Source organism: Fusarium oxysporum, chromosome VI (genome assembly GCF_013085055.1).
Source record: "Fusarium oxysporum Fo47 chromosome VI, complete sequence".
NCBI classification, from domain to species: Eukaryota; Fungi; Ascomycota; class Sordariomycetes; order Hypocreales; family Nectriaceae; genus Fusarium; species Fusarium oxysporum.
The window spans coordinates 1,851,922-1,876,817 of record NC_072845.1 but is presented as its reverse complement, the minus strand read 5'-3'; the positions used below and the strand labels follow the sequence as shown (position 1 = coordinate 1,876,817).

Here is a 24,896-nt window from a genome sequence, read left to right as displayed (position 1 = left end):
GCGGGGCAGGATGGAGATTCTGCCATCCGACACCGCCAAAATTTTAGAACCCCAACAGGGAAAGTAGATCTTATCAGTTGAAGATCAAAGACTACAAACCTCAGTACTCCGTATAACAAAGGTTATCTTGGGATTGACCTGACATTGCGCGGTATCCGAACTTTACTTGTTCTTTTATACATCTGTTCTAGTGGTCTCGACAAACCGACATCATGGGTTCCAGCAACAAGAAGAAGCGTGAGAAGCAGAAGGACTTCCAGGTATGATTTTAATCACTACGGAATTGATGAAGTGCAACTCACCAACAGGATGCAGAAGCCGAAGTTCAAGGTGGGGAAGGATAAGCCAAAAGCGTCCAATTTCACAGATACAAGTTTCAAGTCAAAGGGTGAGGAGATTTGTGTATGTTTCCCTTCAATTTACTGATGGGTCATAGCTATTGTGATGGGGCATCAATCACTCTCAACAGTCGCACCTGATGTCGTTCAACAGTTCAAACATAATCTCTCACTCGCCTCTTCTTCAAAGTCAGATAAACAAAGACGAGAAGCATTGGCTTATCTTACTTCACAACTTTCAACAGAACCCCCTGTCAATCCGGTGGGAACACATGCGGTTCTCGCCAAGCTGCTTCCACTCATCTCAGATAGCTCGACGCCAGTTCGAAGTCAACTTCTCAAGCTTTTCAGAGAATTACCTGCCGAAGAGGTCAGACACAGTGTGGAACAAGCCATCATGTTTATCCGGGCGGGTATGACGCACCTCTCGGCGGACATCAGCAATGACTCTCTTGGTGTAATGGAATGGATTTTGGATGTTGCAGAGAACGACTTAATCGTGTGCCCTGGTGGTTGGGTGAAGACCCTAAACAGTTTCTGTGCCATGATGGGGTGGGCATTGACAAATTCAAAAGCCGGATGGTCTTCTGGTTCAAGGTCCGGTCTGCGGGCAAAGGATGCTTCGACATATGCCCGACAAATCGCCACGCTATCACGGTTCGTGGGGGCTGGTCTTCGGCCTGAAGCTGAGATTCCCGAGGACGAGTCAGAGATATGGGACAACTTGTATCGAATCCCACAAGACTCGAATGCATTCGAATATCTCAACCTTTATGGTACTCGACGAGACGAAGAGGGAGAAATGTATTCCAGTCGGGATGCCAGACAGCGAGTATTTGAGCGAAGGTTCTTGGAGGCAGTGCTGAAGGGTACAGACCAAGCGAAAAAGGAGGGTGGTGCTACTGGTCGAGCGGCAGCTGGCCTCGACAAAGTTCTTCAAGACGGAATGGGCGAATATGAAAGTTCGACGGCAATGGATACCCAGGATCTCCTGAGCCTCTGGTGAAAGGTTCAAGCTGACCTCATAATAAAATTTACTGGTTTATTACGTGAAAATAGTCACCCACCCTGTTCGAGCTCAGCGTTGTTGTTAGTAACAACTTTTGTGTGATCACTACAAGTCTTGTCTACATTGAGTTGTGTAACTTGCGACAGTACAAAGATCTGGATTTCTTGTTTGTACTGAAAACGCATCTGGGCCAATCGAAGAATATCCAAACGGGTTACTACATACCTAGCTAGGCTGATTGGGTAGTGTTTGGTGTTTGAGTGTTTAGACCCAAACCCATCAAGTTCCTCCAAATTTGAAGATGTGATAACCTTATGGAAATAAAATCATCATTGTCTGATCTTGTAGCTCTGCAGTTTACTGGAACCCTGGAGCATACCACATGTTAGCGGTTCCTTCATACTGCGATGATGTGATAGCAGACCAGCATTGTATTCATGGCAAAGGCATAACTTATTATTAGTATTTCATTGTAGATATGCAGAAGTAAAGTCACAATCACAAGAACAACATGGGCAGCCATTGTTGTCACTAGCAATATTTCAGGTGAATGTGATAAGGTATAAACATTTGGTATCAATATTGTTCCTCAATTCGTCAAACGTCAATCTACAACTTGACATCAGAGCTTTGTAGATTTCAACCAACTCCAAACTGTTCAACATCAAGAGTGAACACTCACAGAATAATCCTTCTCCATATTCACTCACCAGAAACGATCTCTACTCCTAGGGGCTTGAGCCTCCAGTCTAGGTACAGTTTCCCTTTGTTGTGTAGATTCCTGGAAGTAACTTAGCACTGGCAGTGGCGGCCGGCCGGCAAACTGCTGCCCTCTGACACGGGCAACTGCCTCGAACGGCAAACAAGAAGCAATTCCTCCCTGCGGGCACTTCCATGCCTTAATCCTGAGGAGCCCGTGATTCACAGCACGCACAGTCGGTGCAGGCAGAAGTACAAATAGCCACTCCTCAACCTCTCTTCTCTTCTCTTCTCTTCTTTCTTTCCCCTTCCTTCTTCACATCTGCATCTCGCCCTCGCTTGAGAAGAGTCGGATATTTCTTTTTCTTCTTCGACTATAACATCAGGAGAGCTACAAAGAGGTGTAGTCGCTACCTATTGTTTTGTCAGGAAGTCGTTGCCTGGTATGTTTCTCTTGTTTACCTCCCCATCCCCCGTCGTGTTTTGGCCTATCTCTTTTCTTCTCCTCACGCCTGTTTTGTCTTTCACACTTTCTTATTTGCTTCTCGCATTGCGTGTGATTCCTTAATTCTTGTAGAAACTTAGCTGACCTTCCTTCTCAAAGCACGTCGTTCATCTTTCGTTTCGACCCGCCTATCTGAATCAACCTCTCTCGTCTCGAGACTTTCCAACTCCGAAGTCAGTCATTCAATTTCTCATTCTCCATTCCACTGTTTTCATTATCTTTGAAATATCCATCTAACTATACACCCACAGAAAACACCACCATGGCGGACACTTTCGGTACCGCTGCCATGAGCGAAGCGCTCCCTAGCGCTGGCCAGAAGGACCAAACCGCAACTCCCGGCACTCAGGGATACGATGCGTCGCAAGGCAAATGGACTGAGCCCCAGGCTATCGACTACACCTCCATGGCTACCGGTGGTGGTGACCAGCAGTGGGGCTGTAACGCTCGTGCCTATGCCTGGCAGGATGAGTATGGTGATGTCGGTCCCAAGTATCCCGAGCTCGAGCTCGAATTGTTTGGAGATCCCACTATTCGTCACGACCGAGTTGGACTCGACTTTTCTCAGTAAGTTGATACATGCTGCTGGCTTGTGTGTCATCTAACCTTGTCATAGAATTGAGAGCATTGAGGTTCAGCAGGAGGGTCCGACCAAAATCGATCCCATCAGCTCCTTCAGGGACGCTGGCGTCCACCCCGCCATGCTTGAGAACATCGAGCTTTGTGGCTATGAGAACCCGACGCCCATCCAAAAATTCACTATTCCGTCTATTTTAATGGGACACGATGTCATTGGCATCGCCCAAACAGGTATGTGTGACCCTTGGCGTGCTTACCGGCATCGCTAACTTGCATTTAGGATCTGGCAAAACTGCTGCGTACCTTATCCCCATTCTCAGCAAGCTCATGGGCAAGGCCAAGAAGCTTGCTGCGTTTCGTCCCAACCCCTTGACGTTCCGCGAGGGTATTGACGAGGTCACTGCTGAGCCACTTGTGCTCATTGTGGTTCCCACTCGGGAGTTGGCGGTCCAAATTTTCAATGAAGCTCGTAAGCTTTGTTATCGTACCATGCTGCGTCCTGGTGTCGTCTATGGCGGTGTTCCTGTCAAGGAGCAGACCCTTCTTCTCCAGAAAGGATGCGATGTCCTGATCGGAACACCTGGGCGCCTGGTAGATTTTATTCAACGCCCTAAAGTCTTGACCCTACGACGCCTGCGTTACATGGTGATTGATGAGGCCGACGAACTCCTGAATGATGACTGGTCCGAGGAGCTTAACCCAATCTTGTCCGGTGGTGGTAAGTACAACAATATCCATACGCAGACGATCAGAAACTAATTATTCAACAGAACAGGATGAGGGCAACGTCAAGTTTAGCCTTTTCTCCGCCACGTTCCCCAAGGCCGCTCGCGACCTGGCCAAGAACTATCTCGCGGCTTCTCACGTCCGATTCCGCGTTGGCCGAGCCGGAAGCACTACCGCCAACATCAAGCAAATTGTTCTGCAGGCTGAAGCCCACGAGAAGAAGGAGCTTTTGGTCAAGCTGCTTGAGGAGATGCATGGTATCCGTACCATCATTTTCGTAAACAGTCGCCAGGCAGCTGACAACTTGGACGATTTCCTGTTCAACATGCATTTGCCAGTCACGTCGATGCACAGCGATCGGACCCAGCAGGAGCGAGAGGCCGCGATGCGGGCTTTCCGCTCTGGAAATGCTCCGATTCTCATTGCTACCGGAGTGACTGCCCGTGGCATTGACGTGCAGAATGTCCTGCATGTCATCAACTACGACATGCCATCTATCGACTACGGCGGCATCGAGGAGTACACTCATCGGATTGGTAAGATTATCCTCTTATATCTGGGACTCCCTAACTAACATGGCTAGGTCGAACTGGTCGCATCGGCCATCGTGGTGTGGCCACGTCTTTCCTTTCGGAGCGTGATGAGCCGATGGCCAGTGTTCTCACCCGAACACTGCTGGAGACTAACCAGGAGATCCCTGACTTCTTGCAGCAGTATGTTCCCGAGGGTGAAGCTCGCAACAACTTGAAGTTTGAGGCCGACTCTGACTTCGACCCCAACGACTACGCTGGTGCTGGCGACGCCTGGGGAGGGGGTGCCGGCAACGATGCTGGCAATGCCGCTACCGGGGATGCTTGGGGTGGTGGTGGTGATGGCGGCAACACTGGTGGCGGTAATGCTTGGGGTGCGGACAACGGCGGTAAGACTGGTGCTGGGGATGCTTGGGGCGCCGACACTGCTGCTCCCGTTGCAGCTTGGTAAATTTGAGCATTCGTAAGCGGATTACTGGTCAAGCTATGAATGAAGTTGTTAACGACTTCATGGGACATGCGATTTTGGGACAGGGTGAGCACGGCTTTCAGTTGCTGGAGGGCTGAAAAGGAAGCATTGTCGACAGGCTGTTCGAATGATCGGATTGTTTTAGGAGATCTCCTAGGAGATCTCCTAGGTAGATAGATGCACAGAATCTCGCTGAATGGTACCTTGGTACTTTATCTATGCCTTTGCCTACGTTAAATGTGTTTTGTTTGACCGTTACTTTAGGCAATGGGGAATATAAGACTCCATCAGCATCTCTGAAGTCGTCGAGTCACAAGCAAAATAGACGTCAGAAATCAATGGCAAATGCTTTTCTATTGCAGAAACCGTAAAGCTTTGTTCATGCTCACATTACACACAATCTCATGCTATATAAGAAATCCCTTGGACGAAAAAAGAAGAGGACAGCCGGTTGATGGCCGCCATGTAATGACGCCGGACCCAGATGATAAACAGTTGCTCGAATTTGTCATGACCAATCGCAAAAAAAAAAAAAAAATCGCTTTCCCTTTTGTTCTTTTTTACTCTCATTCTTCCTCTTCTTAGACAACGGGACCAGCCTTGACGACATCCTCGGTAGCCTCGCTCTCGTACTTGGTGAAGTTCTCGCGGAAGAGCTTGCCCAGCTTGACAACCTCGGTCTTGAAGCTGTCCTCGCCAGCGGTCCAAGCCTTGGAGGGGTTGAGAAGCTCTGAGGGAACGTTGGGGCAGGTCTTGGGAACCTGGAGGTTGAAGACCTCATAGTTCTCATACTCGACATTGGCAAGTTCGCCAGAGTGGATGGCATCGAGAATGGCACGAGTGTACTTGAGAGGGCATCGCTTGCCACCCTGAGCGAAACCGGCACCAACCCAACCGGTGTTGAGGAGCCAGGCGTTGGCCTTGTGAGTCTCGATCTTGTCGGCAAGCATCTTGGCGTACTTCATGGGGTGCAGAGCAAGGAATGGCTGGGCGAAGCAGCTGGAGAAGGTAGCCTGGGGCTCGGTGACGCCGTCCTCAGTACCGGCCATCTTGGAGGTGTAACCAGAGATGAAGTGGAACATGGTCTGGTTGCGGTCGAGCTTGGAGATAGGGGGCAGAACACCGCGGGCGTCACATGTGAGGAGGATGATGTTGGAAGGGGAGTTGGGAGACAGGCAAGGAATCTTGGCGTTGGAAATGTACTCGATGGGGTAGGCACATCGGGTGTTCTCAGTGAGGGTGGCATCGTCGTAGTCGACCTCACGGGTGAGAGGGTCGAAGACGACGTTCTCGAGGACGGAACCGTATCGGATAGCGCCAAAAATATCGGGCTCCTTCTCGGCCGACAGGCCAATGGTCTTAGCGTAGCAACCTCCCTCGATGTTGAAGACACCGTTGTCGGACCAGCAGTGCTCGTCGTCACCAATGAGAGCTCGGTTGGGGTCGGCGGAGAGAGTGGTCTTGCCAGTTCCAGAGAGACCGAAGAAGAGTGTAACATCGCCGTTCTTGCCCTCGTTGGCAGAGGAGTGGAGAGTGAGGACGTTGTGCTTGATAGGCATCTCGTAGAAGAGGACAGTGAAGACACCCTTCTTCATCTCACCAGCGTACTCGGTACCGAGGATGACCATCTCCTTCTGCTCGAAGTTGATGGCAACGGAGGTACCAGAGGTCATACCCTCAGTGTATCTGTTGGCGGGGAACTTGCCGGCATTGTAGATGGTGTAGTCGGGGTGGAAGTCCTTGAGCTCCTCTCGTGAAGGTCGGATAAGCATGTTTCGCATGAAGAGAGCATGGTAGGCACGGGCGCAGATAACTCGGACTCGGATGCGGTACTTCTCGTCCCAGCCGGCGAAACCATCGATGACATAGATACGGCTTCGTGTGTTGAGGTAATCGACAGCACGTTCTCGGTTGATCTTCCAGACCTGTAGTGATAATATTGTCAGTCATTAATTCTAAATTGGAGCTGTGCAAATGAGATCATCAATGGGAACAAGACAAACGGCAGCCTTTCCAGAAACGGCAAAGGGCAGCCGTGTCGGGAAAAATCGTGGTCGGGAAGAAAAGAGGGGCTTGTCACGGCCGAAGGCTTCGGGGGACGGGACCTGAAATCTCGGTCTGAAGCCGTGGGCAATTGCCAGAGGGGAAGGTGAGCGTGTGAGGACTTTGCGGGGTCAAGGTCTAGCGATTGCCGATCCCATGACACCCTCCCTCGACTTCTCTTGACCCTCCCCGGAAAGACCAGGGGAACAAGCGAACCAGGTCCAATAGCGCTAGACCAATGAACCACTAGAGAAGTCCTCGGCCAGGCATCTACCAACCAGCGACCAGGCAATTGGGTAAGAGAATAAGCACCAGTGGACAAGCCATCAAAGCCATGACGCTCATGCTCCGGGTATCCTCGGGGGAAGGCCAATTGAAGTCGCTGGAATGGAGATGCTCTTCCGGCGCGGGTCTAGACGTTTTGTTTCGGTTCGCTCGTCTTGGTTATGGGCGTAAAGCTCGTGAAGTAGGTAAATTTTCTCGTGTTCCCAGGGCAGGGAAACAAGAGTCAAGATGCCACGCCGCAGCCAAGTAGTCACAGTCGATCCGATCGTGTAGAATGTATCAAGGAAAATGCCGATTTAATTCTTACCTCAGGAGTCATGGGCTTGTTGACAGGTCCCCACCTATTGTTCTCACGTTAGTTTGTCTGCTCATGACGATTCATGTGCGCAACAGACGGAACTCTGTTGCCGCTATCCGGGTTATCACTTACCAGATGTTGTCCTTGGAAGAAGCCTCCTCGACAATTCGCTTGTCAAGAGGGGATCGACCAGTCTTGGCACCAGAGTAGGCAGTCAGGGCACCGCTGGAGGTGATAGCGGTACCGGTCTCGTAGACAAGAGCATCCTCGTAGAGGGCAGCGACTGAAGGGTTGGGAATCTGAGAAATGACATGTTAGTGACAGTTTATTTCGCTGTTGACTGGAGAGCTTCTTACAATGGCGACACGGTCATAATCGATGTGAGCCTTGTCGTGGAGCTCTTGTTCCAGCTCGGTGTGCTCCTGGTGAGGACTGTGAAGCCCGTGTTAGTGGAACCGTCTGTGTGTATCTGATCAAGTATCATGAGGAACGTACGTAACACCGGTAGGGTGCAGGGAAGTCTTGTTAACGTTGTTGGGAAGCACTGCGGTAAAGTCAGTAATGGTCTTGAGACTCGTGTAACGGTAGCCGTTTTATTTGGTGCTCCATCATAGAGAGTGGTAGAGGGGAGTGATCGTGTGAGGGTATCATGACAGGACAGCTCAACTGTCAATGGAAGGACGAAGATAAGACTTACTCTTGAATAAACCGGTTCCTGAAGCCTTGATTTGTGTGCTTGGACCTTTGAGAAGTTGATTTGAATAGAGAGAAGCACTTCTTTTGACGGGGTCATTCATGGCTTTTATAAAAGCTTCACGAGCAGCTCGAGATTTGGTAGTGTACGCCCTGGGGTGTGAGGTTCGCGGTGTGCTCCTCCACAAGATAGATAGCGTCCGCTTGCCGGGGTCAGACCCGAGGATGGAGAGGGACAGAGACGGATGGGGAGTGAGGCTGTGACTGGCGGAGACAAGCGCGTAGTGGAGCCGGCGAGGCGTTGCAGGTGACGGGCACGATATTATACCGGAAGAGACCTCTTGATCTTGGTACAAGGTGACGGGACAGGACACCTGGGCCTTGGCCTGGGCTTGAATTTGGGGCCATACCCGAAGACACGATCTGGACGCCAGCTCTAATGATGGGATATTGCGGGACGGAGGGGGTCACGAAACGTAACCCAACCCCGGTCCAAACTCTTCAAACAATGAGCAAAGCGTCAAGGTTTTGGCGGGGAAGACTAAAGACTAAGGCCCAAGTCCAGGAAGTTGCCGGAAGACGACAACGACGATAGCAGTGGTCAAGGTGTTCAATAACGGGGGAAACAACCGAAACAACTGGGTAGCAAAAAATGGACGAATGGATCCAATCCTTGGTTGGAGCTGCTGGTCTCGATGTGGACGTGGATGTGGATGATGCCGTGCGGATAGCGCCTTTACTTCTGGACGTATCAAATTGACGTGGTTGTGACGGCAAGATACGGTACGGTACGGTAAGATTACTGTGTTTCCAAGACGGTTGATCTCTTTTCCTTCTGGTGGTGGTGGTGAAGATTGAATGGCAAGCAAGCGGCTGATAGTCACGTTGTTGATGGTAAAAGGGTGAAAGGGAGGAAACCGTGATGACGACCATGACGGTACAGTACTGTAAGGTATTTTTCCTCCAGATATTCTTATATACGGGCCTGCAGCCGCCTGATTGAGTAACTTACATGCTGCAAATTCCCCAAATCTCACCTGTAACCGCCTCATAATTCTGAATTTTGGACAGCTAAATTCACAAAAATTTCCCAGCTCTTTTCCTCACTGTCTGAGTCGTGAGGCTATCGTCTTGTTCGTGGTGCATTTTAAGCAAATGTGTCGTCATGATCGCCGGTCCCAGGGCCCCAAACTAAAATACTACAGCGACACGAGGTCCGCGATATTCCGGGAAAAGAGACTCGGCTGCATTTCAATTACACATTGAATACTCTCTAGACCCCGTTTTGCATGCATGCATATACGCACATGCTTGCAATGCATACAGTACTGTTGGTTTATTGAGAGGTATTGATACGATTCGCTGTTGACGTTGGCAACCATATGTAACTGAAATGCTCTGCCTGTATTGTCGCGAATGCTGATACATGTCTTGTTGTCCGGGCCACCTACCGTATATAACCGTGCCCCTGCCGGCTCGTAACTCCTAGCAAGGGCCGAGTCGCAGTTATCATCATATCTCACTATCGTCGGGACAGTACGGGGATAGTTATCAATGAGTTCTTCGAGGGGTCAAGTTGACGAGGTATTCGGACATTGAATTCCTTTAGGTTTCGGGACTAGGAGTGAGGCCTGCAACCCTCGTTGGTCTTTATCGCGAGGGTGTGCCCAATTGGACAAGGGGGCTGTTGGTCCTGGTTTGTCTCTTGATACATACAGATGATGATATTTCCTTGCTCGCTCGTCTGCCTACTTGTAGTGGATGGCGATGGAAAACTGTACATGCTGCACATGTGGGGTGGCATTGAAGGCGAATGTTACACCTCATTGGCGACTGTAAACAGGTATGTGGGAATCGTCAAGTACTTTATCTTGGCAAGGGGAGGTAAGAAAAACTTAGTACCTCTATCCTAAATGACAAAAAGATTTAGATAAGTTTAGTATCCTTTAGCAGGCCTTTAGGCCAGCTAATTTTGGCACCTTGGCTTGATGTCAGAAGTTTTCTTGCTCTCTGGGGCGTGGTAGAAAAAGCCAAGACTGTAAAGGCGGGAAACTATCTCCATCAAAATCAATGTGGTTACGTGCTGTAACGCTTACGCTGACCGGTGCTGTCTCTCTTCCATACAGGTCAGCAGACTATGAAATTTGAGGAAAAGACCAAAAACAGATCATGGAGAAACAAGCTCGCCAAGGCTCCTTCTGGGGATGGGACGTGGTAAGGAGCAAAAGGGGAATAACTCAAGCTAGGGCTGAGATCCAGATTGCGGAGAAGAAGGGGGAGGTAAGTAGAAAAAAGCAACAACACCGAGCCTCACCTCAAACCCGTCGGTATACGATGTCTGTGCTGCTGAAACTCGTTGGTCACCAGACAGGAACAAACAGGGAGAGTGTGGATACGGTACGGAGAGAAAAGGATCAAGTTTGACGCTACGGCTCCGCAGGCGAGAATGGAGAGCATCTGGCATGTAATGTACCTGAATTCAAGCTGCAAACGAGTGCAAAATTGGCGTAGCTCCAGCTGCTGGCACTAACATGTGCTTCAAACATGAAGAGTTACGATAGAAGGGCAGGTAGGGAGCTAATACATAGACTGAACCTGAGGTGTTGGATGAAAGCATGCCTTATTTGCTGACGATGTAAGTGGGAATGAATAGGGTTGTAAATGACAGATTAGACAATATGCAGTTGCAGATTTGTTCCTTCCTTCGTGCCTTGTGGCTGCTTCATCTCTTACAAGTTACCCTGGGGTCGGGTCTACCCCGCGATTCACCAATGACAGGTTTTATTGTTTGGGGCCAGGTATTCCCACCGCTGAAAAAACTGAGAGCTGTACCTTCCCCTTATCCCCCAGAACTTGGATGATCTCCTGCAGGCGCCATCGGGAACCATCAACTTACACCTAGCTTTCCTTCCAGCACTGAAGTCTTACAGTAGGGAAGGGAGGTTTCTTTTGCCAACCTACTGATATAAGGTAATCCACAACTAGAATACCTGCAGATGAATCTAGTTTCTTCCTCTCCACATCTGTTCTTAGATCACGATCATCGTTTGCGTCTTCTCAACTTCTCAAATGATGCCTTGTGCCTGGCACTAGCACGACATGGAACTGGGACTCTATTTCCGTCACCTTGGATGAATTGTCGGTGTTCAGTTCTGAACAATGTGGAGGCTTCTAGACTATGGCACTCTCGCTTACCCTTCCCTTGCGCCTTTCAACACCAGCTTGGGGATACTTTTAGAACAGACTCTGCACATGACTCCAGTTACCCAGTCAAGATCAGTCATGACTTGAAAAAATTTCGATTTATTGGACTAGAATCCCAGGGCCTGGCTTCGTGACCTGGGTCTCACTGACCCTTGGAGTCGATTGTGGTCCTCTTCAGCTTCGCCCCGCAACTCATCTCGTCCGTCAGCATCAGTTGTCAGGCAAAAGAACAGAAAGTCACGATAATGCAAAAAGCTTCCCGTGGGTAGCCTCTACCGGGATCTGGGTGACGTACAGACCAGAACCTGCATTCCCTGCCTTTCCCCACATGACTCGAATTTTACGGTCGGCGACTCTGATTGGCCCTATGCTCACCTTGAATGTACACGCCCCTCTGCCGGTTCTCACCTTTTCAAACCGTCTTTCTGAAGATTCCGACATTATCCGAGTGTCCGTTTCTGACCGTTTCTCCGCCCAGAGCCTCCATCTAAATTACGTTTTTGGGGCTGGGCAGCTGGGGTTCAAGAGCTGCGTGGGGAAATGGAGTTGCGGGGGCTATTCTTCTCACAAGAGAAGCACATCACAGTTTAGGGATAATGTCACACCCGGTACGACTATGACTCCCGTTGCGGGCGCCTGCCTACCATGTTTCGGCTAACTTCCTGACCATCGTGCTCCGTCACCCGGCTCCGTCTCCTCCATATGCCTCCGGTGTGCGATGTCAACCACTCTCGCTCACCTTGATCAAGCTTGCGATGCAGGCCCCTGTCCATACATGCTCAACTTCATGTTATCTTTAAGATAACAAACTGATATAGGACGTAGCGTCGATCACTGCTGTGCATGTGTTGCAGTAAAACTGACATCCCCTTCCGCCCGACCTTCAAATTCCCATGAATTATCAACGCAGTTTGCGCCTACCTTGATCCTGGGCACTGCATATTGCTTCAAGTTTGATCGTGATAATGCAATATCAGGAACCGCTGTACGGCCTGGCATCGATCAATATCTCCAAAGCTGATCCACCTAAAACCCAACGGTGTTCCGTACACCTCCGTCCTCTCGGCAACCTTCCGAAAGGACTTCCGTAACAAGACCGTTGTGTTGCCAGGGCTCACTCACCTCGGAATACATCAACACAACATACAGTTTTCTACCGTCTCCTGTCGCATCCCCCAACTCCCGATCCGCTGGGCCGCTGCCAGCCAGCCAGCGCCGTACCGGGATCCGCAATACCTGTTCCCTTCCTTGCATGGATATGGATATGGATATGGATATGCATCGTTCTTCCCCATACTCATCTCGGATTTCCATTCGGTCACCGCTTCTCAATTCTGGAACAATGATGTAGCGTCGTGTAACGCTTTCCTTGGACCGTCCCGACTTTTCCTCGTGCTCATAAACCTCGCTAACAAACTTCCTTGCTCCAACCCCTCGATCATGATAGCCCATCAACCAAAACGCCATCAAGTCCATGCAAATATCCTCCTTTGGGTCTCCGTCCCGTTTCCGTTCACTAACTAACCTCGGAGACCGTCCATCAAAGATGAGATCCCTGCTATATCTTGCAGTAGGAGACTGGGGTTACGTATCGTGGCCTAAGGCCTAGATTGTCAATTATCGTGACTTCATGCAGATTTCTAAGGGGTGTCAAAAGAGACGACGGCGAAATCTCTCCTCTTGCCGAGCCTGTGCTTTACATGATTCACCGGTTCTGAGTTTTCCTCTAATCATGGGCTGCCTCTCGACTCAGACGTCAGGTGGACGATAACTTCTCGGTTTGTTGTTTTCGTCCATCTTTCACTTTTCTTTCTCCTGTCTCAGTATCATGATCTTACCTCAGTTGCTTTGACCCTGGATGTGTCTCACCGCCATGAATGGCTACTATAAGCACACATGCCATGTTTCCTGTCCCCTTGTATGGACCTCGTTCTTTTCGTCTGTCTGTTTCAAAGACAGCATTGTTCCCAACGTTTGGCTTTCAGCTCTCTTTCAAGAGATAGCATTTATCTTGAACGTGTGATAGTCAAGGTTTATTTGCTACATCAAGACGCCATCCATACCACACATGAGCAAGGCAAATAGTGTATCATGATTCCCGTCATCCTCCTTTTTTGTTTTCTCACTTGCCTGTCTATATACACTTGAAGTACAGAGAATGTACGGCATCCATCATAATATCGCCTACTGTCTCTTCTTTCGTGTCGTCATTTTCAATGTCCCTCTGGCGGCAACACAAGTGGCCTTCCTATCATCCTATACAATTCCGGCGCCGCGTCCCTGGTGACCCCATAACTTCCCCAGCGCCAAGCCGTCGAAACCGTGATGATTTGTGAAGAAGATAGTGGTGAATGTCCATTGCATTTCCCCTGTATTTTTGCTCATGGCGTGACCTGTTTGGTCTCACATAATCGCAATCGTGCGCGGATCGAAAACAGTCATCATTCATTTAAGCCTCATTGAAGATGAGCTTCGTAATCTTGCCGATAGCAATGGTTTGTCCCTGTGCGTATATCATGTTAGCTACCTGATATCCGAATATCGAGGCACTGCCTATGACTCTTGCCGCCACGCCTTAACGGCAGTGGTCTCTTGGCCATCTGGGGACGAGACACCCAAAAGTATGGGGTTAGTAGAATGGGGAATGGGTGTGTTGGGGCTGGGGGTGAATAAAGCCTACCTGGTCTCGCAAGGTGAAGCGACCCATCTGGGGATAGTCCTCGAACTTCTCCACGCACACAGCGCCTGCTCCGCCAATCACTTGCATACGGGCGATGATACTGTCGCCCTTCTTGGCATGTGTAGGGGGGTTCTTGCTCTTGCGGTTTGTTCCCTTTTGAAGCTTGTGTAGAAGGGCTGCGAATGTTACCTCCTCAATGGCAGAGTGGACATGCAGCACGCAGTTGAAGCCAGCAGTCAGAATACTCTTGAGCTCCAGGATACGGATCTGGGCTTCAAATTCAGCGACAGTGTGCACCAGTCTCTTTGGCGAGCAAAGCACGAATCCGGGCAAGATATCGTCCTCCTCAATACCCTTGAGCCTTATTCGCACTTGGTCACCACACTGAGCTAGCTGAACCTCCTCTTCCTGCTCGCCGTAGACGGCAGCAGCTTCTACGTTGGTCTTGTTGGGCATCATGATCATGTTCATACCCTTCTTGACAACACCAGCCTCAATCTTGCCTTCCACCATCGTACCAAGATCACGGTACTTGCCATTGATGGGCAACATGAAAGGAGCGTTGACCTTGCGTTCAAGAGCCTTCATGCTGTCAAGATACTCGAGCAGCGCGGGACCATCCCACCAGGGAGCGACATCCTTGGGGATGCGGGTCTTGATACCCATCATTTGCTGAGCGGCGATAGGTAGGAAGTAAACATCAGTCTTGAGGTTATAGCCAGTGCCTTTGAGGAACTGAGCGAGCTTGGTGGTGCACTCCTGGTATCGCTCGTGAGACCACTCCACGGTGGGGTCGTCCATCTTGTTAACGGCAACGATGAGTTTGTTGACACCCTGTGTCTTGGCCAGCATGGCGTGCTCACGGGTTTGTCCACCTCTCTCGAAACCTGTCTCGTACTCGCCTTTTCGGGCGGAAATAACCAGGATACCAACATCGGCCTGAGAGGCACCTCCAATCATGTTGGGGACATACATCTTGTGGCCAGGGGCATCGAGGATACTGTAACGACGCTTCTCGGTCTCGAAGAAACCACGGCCAACTTCGATGGTCTTTCCTTGTGTTCGCTCCTCCTTGTTCAGATCCATGACCCATGACAGGTACCAAGACTCGCGGCCCAAGTCCTTGGCCTCCCTCTTGTACTTGTCCATGGTTCGCTCGTCGACCATACCGGTAGCATACAAGATCGAACCACCAAGAGTTGACTTTCCGGCATCAACGTGCCCCATGAAGATGATGTTGACGTGCTCCTTGCCGTAAATTTCCTTGAGAGTCTCCTGGTCGACATCGGCGGCCTGCTCCTTTTCGACGGCATCAACCTCTCGGGCGGCAGCCTTCTTCTCACCAGCGGTGGGACTGTTGCGACCAGAGCCAGGGCTTGGTGAGGTCTTGCCAGAAGTCTTAGCGGTGGCAGCCTTACCGGCCTTCTCGCCTGTCTTCTCGATGGCCTTTACGGCTGCGGCCTTCTGACCAGCCTCGGGCTTATCGGTAGGCTCAGCCTTGGGGGGTTCTTCTTGCTTGACGGGAGTAGCAGCGCCGGTTCCTGAGATGGAGAGGACCTTCGTCTTGGGCTTGGGACCGGAAGCATCGCCGCTGATGCTGATCACCTTGGGCTTAGGGGCGGTAGCGGCAGCAGGCTGACTGGGGGCAGCAGCGGGAGCATCGGCGGCAGGTCGTTGAGCAATCGTGGGAGCAACGGGCTGCTGAGGTTGTTGTTGCTGTTGTTGGCCATACTGGGGATAGCCACCACCTGCTGCTTGTGTTAGTATGTCATAGTAACGGATCTCGGTGAATTGTGAATTTTTTTTGGCGCAAGTGTCATACCATAGCCTTGGTTGTTGTAACCACCATAACCCTGGTTGTACTGGTTGTAACCCTGCTGAGCACCATATTGAGGGTAGTAGCCTTGCTGATAGTATTGCTGCTGCTGCTGCTGCTGGTATTGAGGTGCATATCCTCCATATGCTTGGCCGGGCTGGAATGAAGCAGCACCAGGCTGGAAAGAGGCGATGCCAGGTCGGAAGCCTCCTTGCGCGGGGGCGGGGTTGTTCATGTTAAGCTGCTGCTGAGCCTGCTGAGCGAGGTTCTCATCCTGAGCAGCGGGATCGTCCTCCCAAGAGTTAGGTGTCGCCATTTTGATGTGTTGAGCGGCGGTGGATTGTGTCGCGTAGTGGGGGGTGGAGGAGGGAGAGTAGGTAGAGGGAGGCAGAGGAGAGTAGAGGGTTTTGCGATCACTTGTTACGGTCTGGATGGGGTTGCGGATTTAAAAAGGCCCTAGATATGCAAGCAACCTGTCTGTGGAAAACGGGGCTTGTGTTTTTCTTTTCGATTATCAAGCGATGAGATTATGCCAAGTTCTTGGAGAATTGGGGAAGGGAGATAAATAAATTCCAACCCTTGACCCGGCAGAGACGTCAAATTTGGTCAGTAAAAGATGAGTTTTAGGCACCAAAGACGCCCAACAACTTATATTGATTCTGTGAATATCCTTAGGTTCCTTGTGTTTTCCTTGGTGGGGGGAGGCAAGAACCAGGCAAGGTTTAGACTGCGAAAATTGTTGCCCCGCTATGGATATCATGACGCCGGACCAACTGCCCTGAAGTAAAAAGCATAGAGGGGTAGTTCAGGGGATTGATACTGTGCGCGCTCGTCAACTCACACGTACATATATCAAGGAAGGGACGGAACAGGCAGAATCATTTGTTTATTGTTCCAAGCAACTCGGGGCATTTGTCAGTATTACAATGCGTTTGTATAGGTTTCAGCCTTATGACTCGTCTTTTGACTCATCTCATCATTCGAGTTCAAGCCCAATGACGGACTGGGTATCGACACCAGCCACAAGCAAGGACTGCACGTGCCATACAACGAGGGGCATGGTCTTAATCCTCACACTGTACACGTTGCCCCTCTATACTCAGTGTAAGTGCCCGAAACCTACACCGTCTATGCGTTGGCGGTCAATTACGTGCAGTGAATAACGCTGCTAACGAGCTACGGCTACCAATCCAATGCGGCATGGAACTCTCATAGGGGGACGTGCAATCTTTTGTTTGTCTATTTTCTCGACCTAAAGTTTCGCCCTTTTCCTCTATTGACATTTCTACCGGTGCTTCTAAGCATGATATAGTATTCGATAACGGCGAGCCTCGAACGTCCTGGTCATGGATGAGTTCCTCGCAACAGTTGGCGTTCAAGCCATGAGATATGCCATTCGCTCCGGTATCGCCCTAACATCGTCATATGCCGTCGGTCAATGTTCAAAACTACTCAAGTCAGTTGAAGACAAGGCTGTCCATGCTGAACTCAAAACGTTAAGAAACTTGCTTGATAGCAAAATAAAGGTGCGTCATAAGGCATATTCATTACTCTGGGGTACCTGGTGCCTGAGACCTAACCTATCACCATTGCAGATCATCTCACCAGCCATAGACTTGATTGAGTTCAAGTAAGCACCCCATTCGCTCATCAACTACACAACTAGTTGGAGCTATTTCTCCTAGTCCGATTCTAACACTCTCAACTAGGTCAGGTCGTGGAAATGTATTTCTCGAATCAGCAACTCCCCTTGCGAAATCATTGCATAAGGACATTGTCTCGCTGGGACGTCGCATAGAGTCAGCAACTACTGTCTATTCAAACTCAAGGAGTAACAATGCCCAGACACGTTCACCATCTGCCAGCCACGACAGCCTGCTGGCTATCATCACCGCCATAAAGGGTCTGCTGGACCGGATCGATCGTGAGATCCCGCTTCTGCAGTTGGCCATTACTGCATCTGGGGAGAGCCTTTCCACATCTCTACCTTCTGGCATATCACCATCCAGACTGCTGCAGGCCAGCACACTACTCACCGTCGGCGACACACAGTTCGCACAAGATCCAAATAGACCAGTCCAGATTGGCCCAATCTTTACCCTATCTCTCTACATGCTCTTTCTCGGACATGCATCCACACTGATGCCACACACCACCTCTCAAGTTACAGACACCACGATCTCTACTAATGGCCACTGTTCAGAAACGCCAAGCATCGGAACTAGGTACGGGATAGGTGAAGGGGAGCGGAAGCCACTGTGGCAGGAAGTATTACACAAGGCACGAGTTCGCATCTGCAGAACTCGCAGGGACTTCTACTTCGACAGTAAGCGAGGCTACTGTGCGAAGCCATTGAAAGACCACGATTTTCCCCTTCCAGCTCCTGAATCGACCGGTGGGGGAGAGTATGCATACCACCTGGAGGTTATCGAAGACCTTGACGATGGTCGTCTCCACGATGACGAGCATAATATTCAGCCATACGACGACATTCCTCGAGCAGGTATTCGCGAATCCATTCCTGTACATCAGTTGTCCAAGATATTTTACACGGATACAGGCAGAATTTTGAACATTGGGTCCGCCACTGACAGCGAGCAAAGACCAGTCTTGCTTTTGAAACGAGACACTCAAGCTCTGCTGGCCCGCCAGGAAACCGATGATGTCGGTGGGTTTCTTGAAGGACTTGAGGACGATGATAAGAGCGAGACATCAATTTCGGCGAGTGATGAGGACGATCAAGCCGAGATTGACAGGCAACTTCTAGAGGGTCTCGGACGCCCGGTACTGGAAGACAGCAATGTCGTGCCGGCGAGCGACCATTTCTTCAAGTGGAAATTCCCATCACATCTGGATCCGGAGTGGGTGGCCCTCGAGGTGTACGAAGAAGATGATGAAGATGATGTTGGGGAAGACGACGATACCGACTCCGTGGGTTCAACGAGGCTCGAGCTGCCAAAGTGTATGACATCAAACCCGGGTACGCCTCGTGACAGGAGATCTTTAGACTCGAATGTTGTCGATCAAATCAAGAGACTATCTTTGAACAGCCCTGATAAACTGGGCTCTCTACAAGCAGTCACAGCAGCCGAGACAGAGAATTTTGTCGCTCGATCGCCATTTGGGGCGATCACGACATCTCTATCTCTAATGGAGATGCTGATACGACTGGCTAGTCTCCAGGAGTTTCAGCAGACATCTCATCTGTCTATTCCTGACCACATACTCACTTTCTTCCTGGAGGAGACATCGACCACAGGGTTGATTGGCGAAACGCAGTGGAGGGCTCGGAGCGAAGCAAAGCGTCGTATGGGGTTTGATCCTTATACCGACGCACCGACGAAGTAGTTAATAATTTCTACAGAAATGTGATGGCTGTATGTAATTTGACTCGGAACAACCACTACTAGTGCAAAACTATTTGATATTCCATCGTAATATCAACCATTCACTTACTGCAAGGACATCGAAACGACTAAATTCGAGGTGAATTTGGATCATCCATACTCTGAGCAACTATGATCACTTGTATATGTATGACATGTTGACATAAGTCAATTTCAGGCCATGATGGTCCATGGAGACTATTCGTCCGCGCGCACCAAGTTGCACGGAGGTGTTTGGACGTTGACGACGAAACATGATGACACAACGAGAAACATTGAGCGTTTCTGCAATCCGATTTTACTGCCTCCTCGAAGTAGTATTCACTTATATACATTTCAGCCAATCGAGCTACTTTGAAGTCTCTTTAAATATATGTTGTGAATATTTTTGTTTTGCGAATAACTTACCCTATGGTGACGACATCGTCTGAGAGACATAGTAACACTTACCGCGGCCAAGTTTCACATCTTATCAATCAAAGACATACAACTCCAACATCAACTTCTACCCAACAACAAGTGAACCAGTCAATTGGACAGAGAACAGAGTTTTTCATCATAGAAAATGGCTCCTCTCGTTCCTCGGTTCCATCTCTTTGAGATTGACGATCAAACTTGGTACGTACTTCGGCTCCAAGCTCCACCAGCTCCAGAGCTTCGTCAACCCCAATGTCCAAGCTCTACTCTGCAGCTTCAACTGCCCGAGCCTGGAGCAAGCAGCTTCAGGATACTAGACCGACATGCAATTGCTATACCAACGTCAACAGTACTAATAAAGTATCAGGTTTCCCGCCTTTCTTCGTGCTCGCGTCCAAGATGGCCTTACACGCGCCTGGCTCTCCAACACGCCTCTCCAATCCCAATCTCCCGCGAGTCTCAGCGCCCAAGTCTTGATCAAGCAGCTCAACACGTCTCTACCCGATTATACTTATATCGATTTCTGTGCTGGCGGTGGTGGACCCACGCCCTCGATAGCTCGTACCGTCAACGCGCACCTTCAGTCTCAAGGATCGGACCCTGTTCGCTTTATCCTTACAGACTTGCACCCAAATGTCGAGGCATGGGAACAAGTTGCACAGAATAATCCGCTGTTGACGTACGAGCGCAACTCTGTCGATGCGGCGTCTGCTCCGGAGTATCTTGTCAAGAGGGAAGATGGAACGAAGCCTTTCAGACTATTCAACCTGGCGTTTCATCACTTTGACGACGACTTGGCCAAGGATATTCTGCGAGATACTGTCGAGACGAGCGAGGGTCTTGCTATCTTTGAGCTACAGGATCGTTCCTTTGCGAGCGTGTTGGCGGTTACCTTCTTGGGCATTGGCGCATTCTTCAGTGCTCCGTTCTTCGCGTTCAAGTGGCGATCACCTGCAACACTTATCTTCTCGTGCTTGATCCCTATTCTACCGTTCGTTCTCATGTTTGATGGATATATCTCAGCGCTGCGAACAAGAACACCCGAAGAAGTTGAGGCTTTGTTGCGGTCTTGTGGTGCAGACACGAGCAAATGGGAGGTTAGGAGTGGTAGTGAGATGCACCTCTGGCCGTGCGGATATGTCAATTGGGTCATCTGTAGACCTGTTCGTAAAGGCTGATATTACATAGTATAACATCGTAAATGTACAAGAAATTTGCGACACGGCTATATCTGTGGTTGATTCATCGAAACCACCAATTGACCGAGCAGTTCACTTCTCCATCCCATCCCACGCTCTTAACAGAATGCCAATAATGTGCAGGGATAAACATGGAGTCGCCAGGCTCTAGCACAACCTCGAAAAGCCCTACTGGTGCTTTATCGTCGCCCCAAACAGCATCATGCAGCATTTCCCGCTCCTCGCCCTGCATCATATCCTCCGTTCGTAGCCGACCATTGTCTGTCTTTTCCATTTTAGCTTGTATTTCGCCGAAGAGTGCGTCTCCCGACTTTGGTAGCATGAGCCTGAGGACCTTGTTCCCGGACAGCTGGCAGAAGAAGTTGGGGTTTGGATCTCGGTGTAGAGGTGTATACGTCGGCACTAGGCCGAGCCATATGCTAGAGTCGTATATGTCTCCCTTTCCAACAAACTTGATGATTTCTGGAGTGGGAAGGTCGTCCTGGAGGGTCTTGGGGAGATCCCCTATGGAGCACTGAGCAATGTAGACTGATATTCTCGGAAGCCCCATGCTCAGCAAGACTTTATTGAAGTGGTATATCTTATTGAAAAGACGGAGAGGTGCAGTGAATCGATAGAAATCCCTGTTGACTATATTGTTGACTGTTTCGTCGAGGACACCGTCAACCATAGCCTCCTGATTGAAACAGTTGTCCCAACTCCTCGCAATGGCATCATCGTGGATATCTCTGTCAAGAGAATCTCGAAACATCACAAGGCTGTCCTTCTGCTTCTGAGATGGAGCGTATATCTCATAAGTGACCATGGGATTGCGAAAGCGGCGGAAGTGCCACGACAAAGGCTGCCGTGGAGTTGTTGTGTGCGTTGTGTAGTATGGGTCTTCCTCGTCTATAAACCAGTTCTCCAACGCAGGCAGATTGGCAGCCGGTGAACCCTGGTCTTTACCAAAGACGACTGGCTTTTCGAGTTCAAATGATCGTGAGCGAAATGCTTCAGTGGTGGTGTATTCCTCAGCTACTGCTACCAGTCGCGGTATTCCCTTTCTTGGTGATATTGTCTCACTGAAACAACGGCATAGAGGAACCGTCTTTGGTATATGCCGACTCCATGGTGAGAAGGTAGATAGAACTTTGCTCATGATTTCTCTATTTTCGATGAGAAGAGGTTTTAATATAACGAGTAATGAGAAGAGCTGGTCATGATATTTCTTGTAGTTCCATTTGAGAATAGATCGACGTTATGTCCTGCATTCATCTAATGCATTGGTTGGGTCACACTTTTACCACCATCTTGAATATCAAAGGCGAGACTCATGCATCGGAAGCGGCAAAACCCTGTCCCGAAGCAGGTACCGTTAGATAGAAGTGGGAACCAACTCGAGATTCACTGTATCTGTTTCTATTTCTGTTGCACCAAAACTCTGCATCCTGCCGCGATCGACGAAAGAGGAAATTGCTCTTCATTTATACAATTCAAGTTTATTATAAAGGTCTCTCTTTATTGTATATTATCCCAGTGCGCTGATTTTCTATGTATTACTGCTATTGTTTTTGGTGAAATCACATAAGTACGGATCCCGCAACGGGCACATGCCTACCAACACTGATCGACTTTAGCGTACCTAGTGCGTTCGTGCCCTCCACTGTAGGTTAGGTCAGGTTAGGCTAGGTGTAGTGCTTTGTGCCCGTGGCTCGCGATATCTGCGCCCCTCAAAATACTCACCAACATCCATCACCCCGCCTCGAGGTAGCTTTACAGCTATCCTATCGATACCGCGCCCTACAGCACAGCATATCAACGCCCTCATAATACCTCGCATTTTTCTCGCCTCTCCGTTGCGATTCATTCTATACCACGCCACTGCCGAGCGCAATCCCTTGGCCCAGCCTCGTCAACTGGCATCTGTTGCCCCTCGACAACAAAAGAGACGACCACGATAGCGACACCATGTCGACCTCTTCGGGCGTCCCCGAGTCCTGGATATCCAGTTTCTGCTCTCTGCTCGGCCATGAATACTTTGCCGAAGTCTCGGAGGAGTTTATCGAGGATGACTTCAACCTGACTGGTCTGCAGTCCCAGGTTGCCATGTACAAGGAAGCATTGGAGGTATGTTTATCTTGTCTTGCAGGCGCGTCGACGTTTGCAGTTTTTTCTCTCCCAAAGACCCAGAATTGCTAACGTTGTACCCCTGTCTCACAGATGATCCTGGATGTGGAACCAGAGGACGACGAGGAAGAGGAGGAAGAAGAGGAGGAGGAGGAGGACGAGAACGAGTCAGACCCAGAACGCTTGACCAGAGCAGCCAGCGAGCGGAGGCATCACCGCATGGCCAGCGACTTGTCCGTCATCGAATCCTCTGCCGAGATGCTGTACGGCCTCATCCACCAACGCTTTATCTGCTCCAGGGCCGGCATCCAGCAGATGAGTGAAAAGTACGAACTGGGCCATTTTGGTTGCTGTCCCAGGACAAACTGTGACCAAGCTCGCACTCTACCCGTTGGCCTCTCCGATATCCCTGGCGAGGACACGGTCAAGCTCTTCTGCCCATCATGTTTAGACGTTTACGTCCCGCCCAACAGCCGTTTCCAAACCGTTGACGGCGCCTTCTTTGGTCGTACTTTCGGCTCTCTCTTTCTCCTTACTTTCCCAGAATATGACCTTACTAAGCGTGGTATCGAAGTGCTGTCATCCACGAGCTCCCGTGTTAACGAAGGCGATGGCCTCATCAACGGCATGTACGCAAAGAATATTGGCCCTGGTCTAGGCCGTGAGCGTATATACGAGCCTCGCATTTATGGTTTCCGCGTTTCTGAGAGAGCCCGTTCTGGCCCCAGGATGCAGTGGCTCCGTGAACGCCCCACAGATATTAACGAGCTCGACGAAGCCCGTCTCTATGCAGAACAGAACCCTGACTCGGAGGATGACGACGAGAACAGCGGTCAAGCTGGTGTTAATGGCAGAGTTATGGTTCGTCGACGCCCTCCTGGAAACGCTCGCCTTCGCCAGAGACAGAACAACAATGGTAGCCCCATGGCTCTGTCCACTAATGGAGCTGAATCCGAGTTGTAGAGTGATGGGCGCATACGGCTGGTCTCATATATATCCCTTCGCGACTCCAGACCCGGTAGATGTTAGGACTGTTAATGAAATATTCCTATCTTTTTCAGGGGAAGATTTCGACATCAGGCTACCTGGATATTTGGCAATAATGCCTAATGACTGCATCATGGAAACAAGGCGTAGACGCACTGGAGACGCATTAGGAAGGGCTAAGCATGATGGTGTCACGGGGTGGGAGGAAGGGTACCATTGGGTTTTTGCTTTGCAGGATTAATGCATAGACGGCGTTGAACGTTTGATAGGTAGGCTATGGAAAATACACATCAAATGCACACTTATGACAACTCAAGGAATCTACCAACACATGACTAGAAGAACTTGATGATTATGTGTGCTTAAGCTTAGCATATTATCACTTGTTTATATCTCAGGGCTATGCGATTATCACTCGTCTGTTCAAATTACCCAAGTTATGATGTGTTTTCCCTTCATTGGCATTAGGCATGAGTTCTATGGATAGACATATACATGCTACTACTCCTGATGCCTTCCCCCCTGCTCCTCATCCAACCACTACCAAGTCGCCAGTCCTGCGGCGTGGTGTTGTACTCCCTCCTCATGCGGCCGTGACCCTCGCAAGACAGCCATGCTAGAAATCCCCTCCTCACCATGAGTTCGCTCAATGCTCTTGTTTTTATAGAGCAGAAGCAGAGATCGGTCAAGAAATAATAAAACAAAAACCTTTCCTGTCACCAAACACCCCGTCCTTGAACCCATGCTATCGTATACATCATGGTCCTCGTCTCTCGTCCGTTCTATGCTAACAAAAGAGAACAATAAAGTTAAAAATAAAAACAAAAGGATAGACTGCCAACGATCATGAGTGTCTTCCTCGCACAAGACTTTTCTGCTTGCACAGAAAGGACAGCCTGCGACAACAAACTGCATTGCGATGGTGAA

The 24,896-nt window shown here is 49.8% G+C and overlaps 8 protein-coding genes across 8 annotated transcripts; 5 read left to right on the top strand and 3 right to left on the bottom strand.

Annotated features, from left to right (window-relative positions):
• Positions 1-93: 93 nt before the first annotated feature.
• Positions 94-1,394, top strand: FOBCDRAFT_225781 (Rix1 complex component). Its single transcript, XM_031186692.3, has 3 exons — positions 94-260; positions 316-388; positions 437-1,394. Exons 1-3 carry the CDS (start codon positions 213-215, stop codon positions 1,342-1,344), a joined length of 1,029 nt encoding a protein of 342 aa, XP_031037827.2. The 5' UTR covers positions 94-212; the 3' UTR covers positions 1,345-1,394.
• Positions 1,395-2,494: 1,100 nt separating this feature from the next.
• Positions 2,495-5,022, top strand: FOBCDRAFT_225779 (P-loop containing nucleoside triphosphate hydrolase protein). Its single transcript, XM_031186693.3, has 5 exons — positions 2,495-3,118; positions 3,168-3,361; positions 3,411-3,848; positions 3,901-4,392; positions 4,440-5,022. Exons 1-5 carry the CDS (start codon positions 2,814-2,816, stop codon positions 4,835-4,837), a joined length of 1,827 nt encoding a protein of 608 aa, XP_031037828.2. The 5' UTR covers positions 2,495-2,813; the 3' UTR covers positions 4,838-5,022.
• A 168-nt stretch (positions 5,023-5,190) lies between these two features.
• Positions 5,191-8,293, bottom strand: FOBCDRAFT_225776 (phosphoenolpyruvate carboxykinase-domain-containing protein). The gene is made up of 6 exons (XM_031186694.3): positions 8,179-8,293; positions 7,977-8,025; positions 7,838-7,913; positions 7,614-7,780; positions 7,491-7,524; positions 5,191-6,780 (listed from the first exon to the last, which is right to left on the bottom strand). The coding sequence occupies exons 1-6, from the start codon at positions 8,276-8,278 to the stop codon at positions 5,437-5,439; spliced, it is 1,770 nt and encodes a 589-aa protein (XP_031037829.1). The 5' UTR covers positions 8,279-8,293; the 3' UTR covers positions 5,191-5,436.
• A 5,352-nt stretch (positions 8,294-13,645) lies between these two features.
• On the bottom strand, positions 13,646-16,512 carry FOBCDRAFT_41115 (P-loop containing nucleoside triphosphate hydrolase protein). The gene is made up of 3 exons (XM_031186698.3): positions 15,881-16,512; positions 14,059-15,809; positions 13,646-13,881 (listed from the first exon to the last, which is right to left on the bottom strand). The coding sequence occupies exons 1-3, from the start codon at positions 16,188-16,190 to the stop codon at positions 13,828-13,830; spliced, it is 2,115 nt and encodes a 704-aa protein (XP_031037833.2). The 5' UTR covers positions 16,191-16,512; the 3' UTR covers positions 13,646-13,827.
• Positions 16,513-16,880: 368 nt separating this feature from the next.
• Positions 16,881-19,325, top strand: FOBCDRAFT_225769 (RanGTP-binding protein-domain-containing protein). The gene is made up of 3 exons (XM_031186702.3): positions 16,881-17,400; positions 17,470-17,504; positions 17,584-19,325. The coding sequence occupies exons 1-3, from the start codon at positions 17,221-17,223 to the stop codon at positions 19,220-19,222; spliced, it is 1,854 nt and encodes a 617-aa protein (XP_031037837.2). The 5' UTR covers positions 16,881-17,220; the 3' UTR covers positions 19,223-19,325.
• Positions 19,326-19,825: 500 nt separating this feature from the next.
• FOBCDRAFT_294659 (uncharacterized protein) lies at positions 19,826-20,855 on the top strand (the record flags this gene model as incomplete). Its single annotated transcript, XM_031186703.2, has 2 exons — positions 19,826-19,878; positions 20,045-20,855. The coding sequence occupies 2 exons, from the start codon at positions 19,826-19,828 to the stop codon at positions 20,853-20,855; spliced, it is 864 nt and encodes a 287-aa protein (XP_031037838.2).
• FOBCDRAFT_41102 (uncharacterized protein) lies at positions 20,723-22,147 on the bottom strand. The gene has a single exon (XM_031186704.3). The coding sequence runs from the start codon at positions 22,012-22,014 to the stop codon at positions 20,920-20,922; it is 1,095 nt and encodes a 364-aa protein (XP_031037839.1). The 5' UTR covers positions 22,015-22,147; the 3' UTR covers positions 20,723-20,919.
• Positions 22,148-22,414: 267 nt separating this feature from the next.
• Positions 22,415-24,295, top strand: FOBCDRAFT_41100 (casein kinase II regulatory subunit-domain-containing protein). The gene is made up of 2 exons (XM_031186705.3): positions 22,415-22,982; positions 23,076-24,295. Exons 1-2 carry the CDS (start codon positions 22,824-22,826, stop codon positions 23,943-23,945), a joined length of 1,029 nt encoding a protein of 342 aa, XP_031037840.2. The 5' UTR covers positions 22,415-22,823; the 3' UTR covers positions 23,946-24,295.
• The last annotated feature ends 601 nt before the right edge of the window (positions 24,296-24,896 follow it).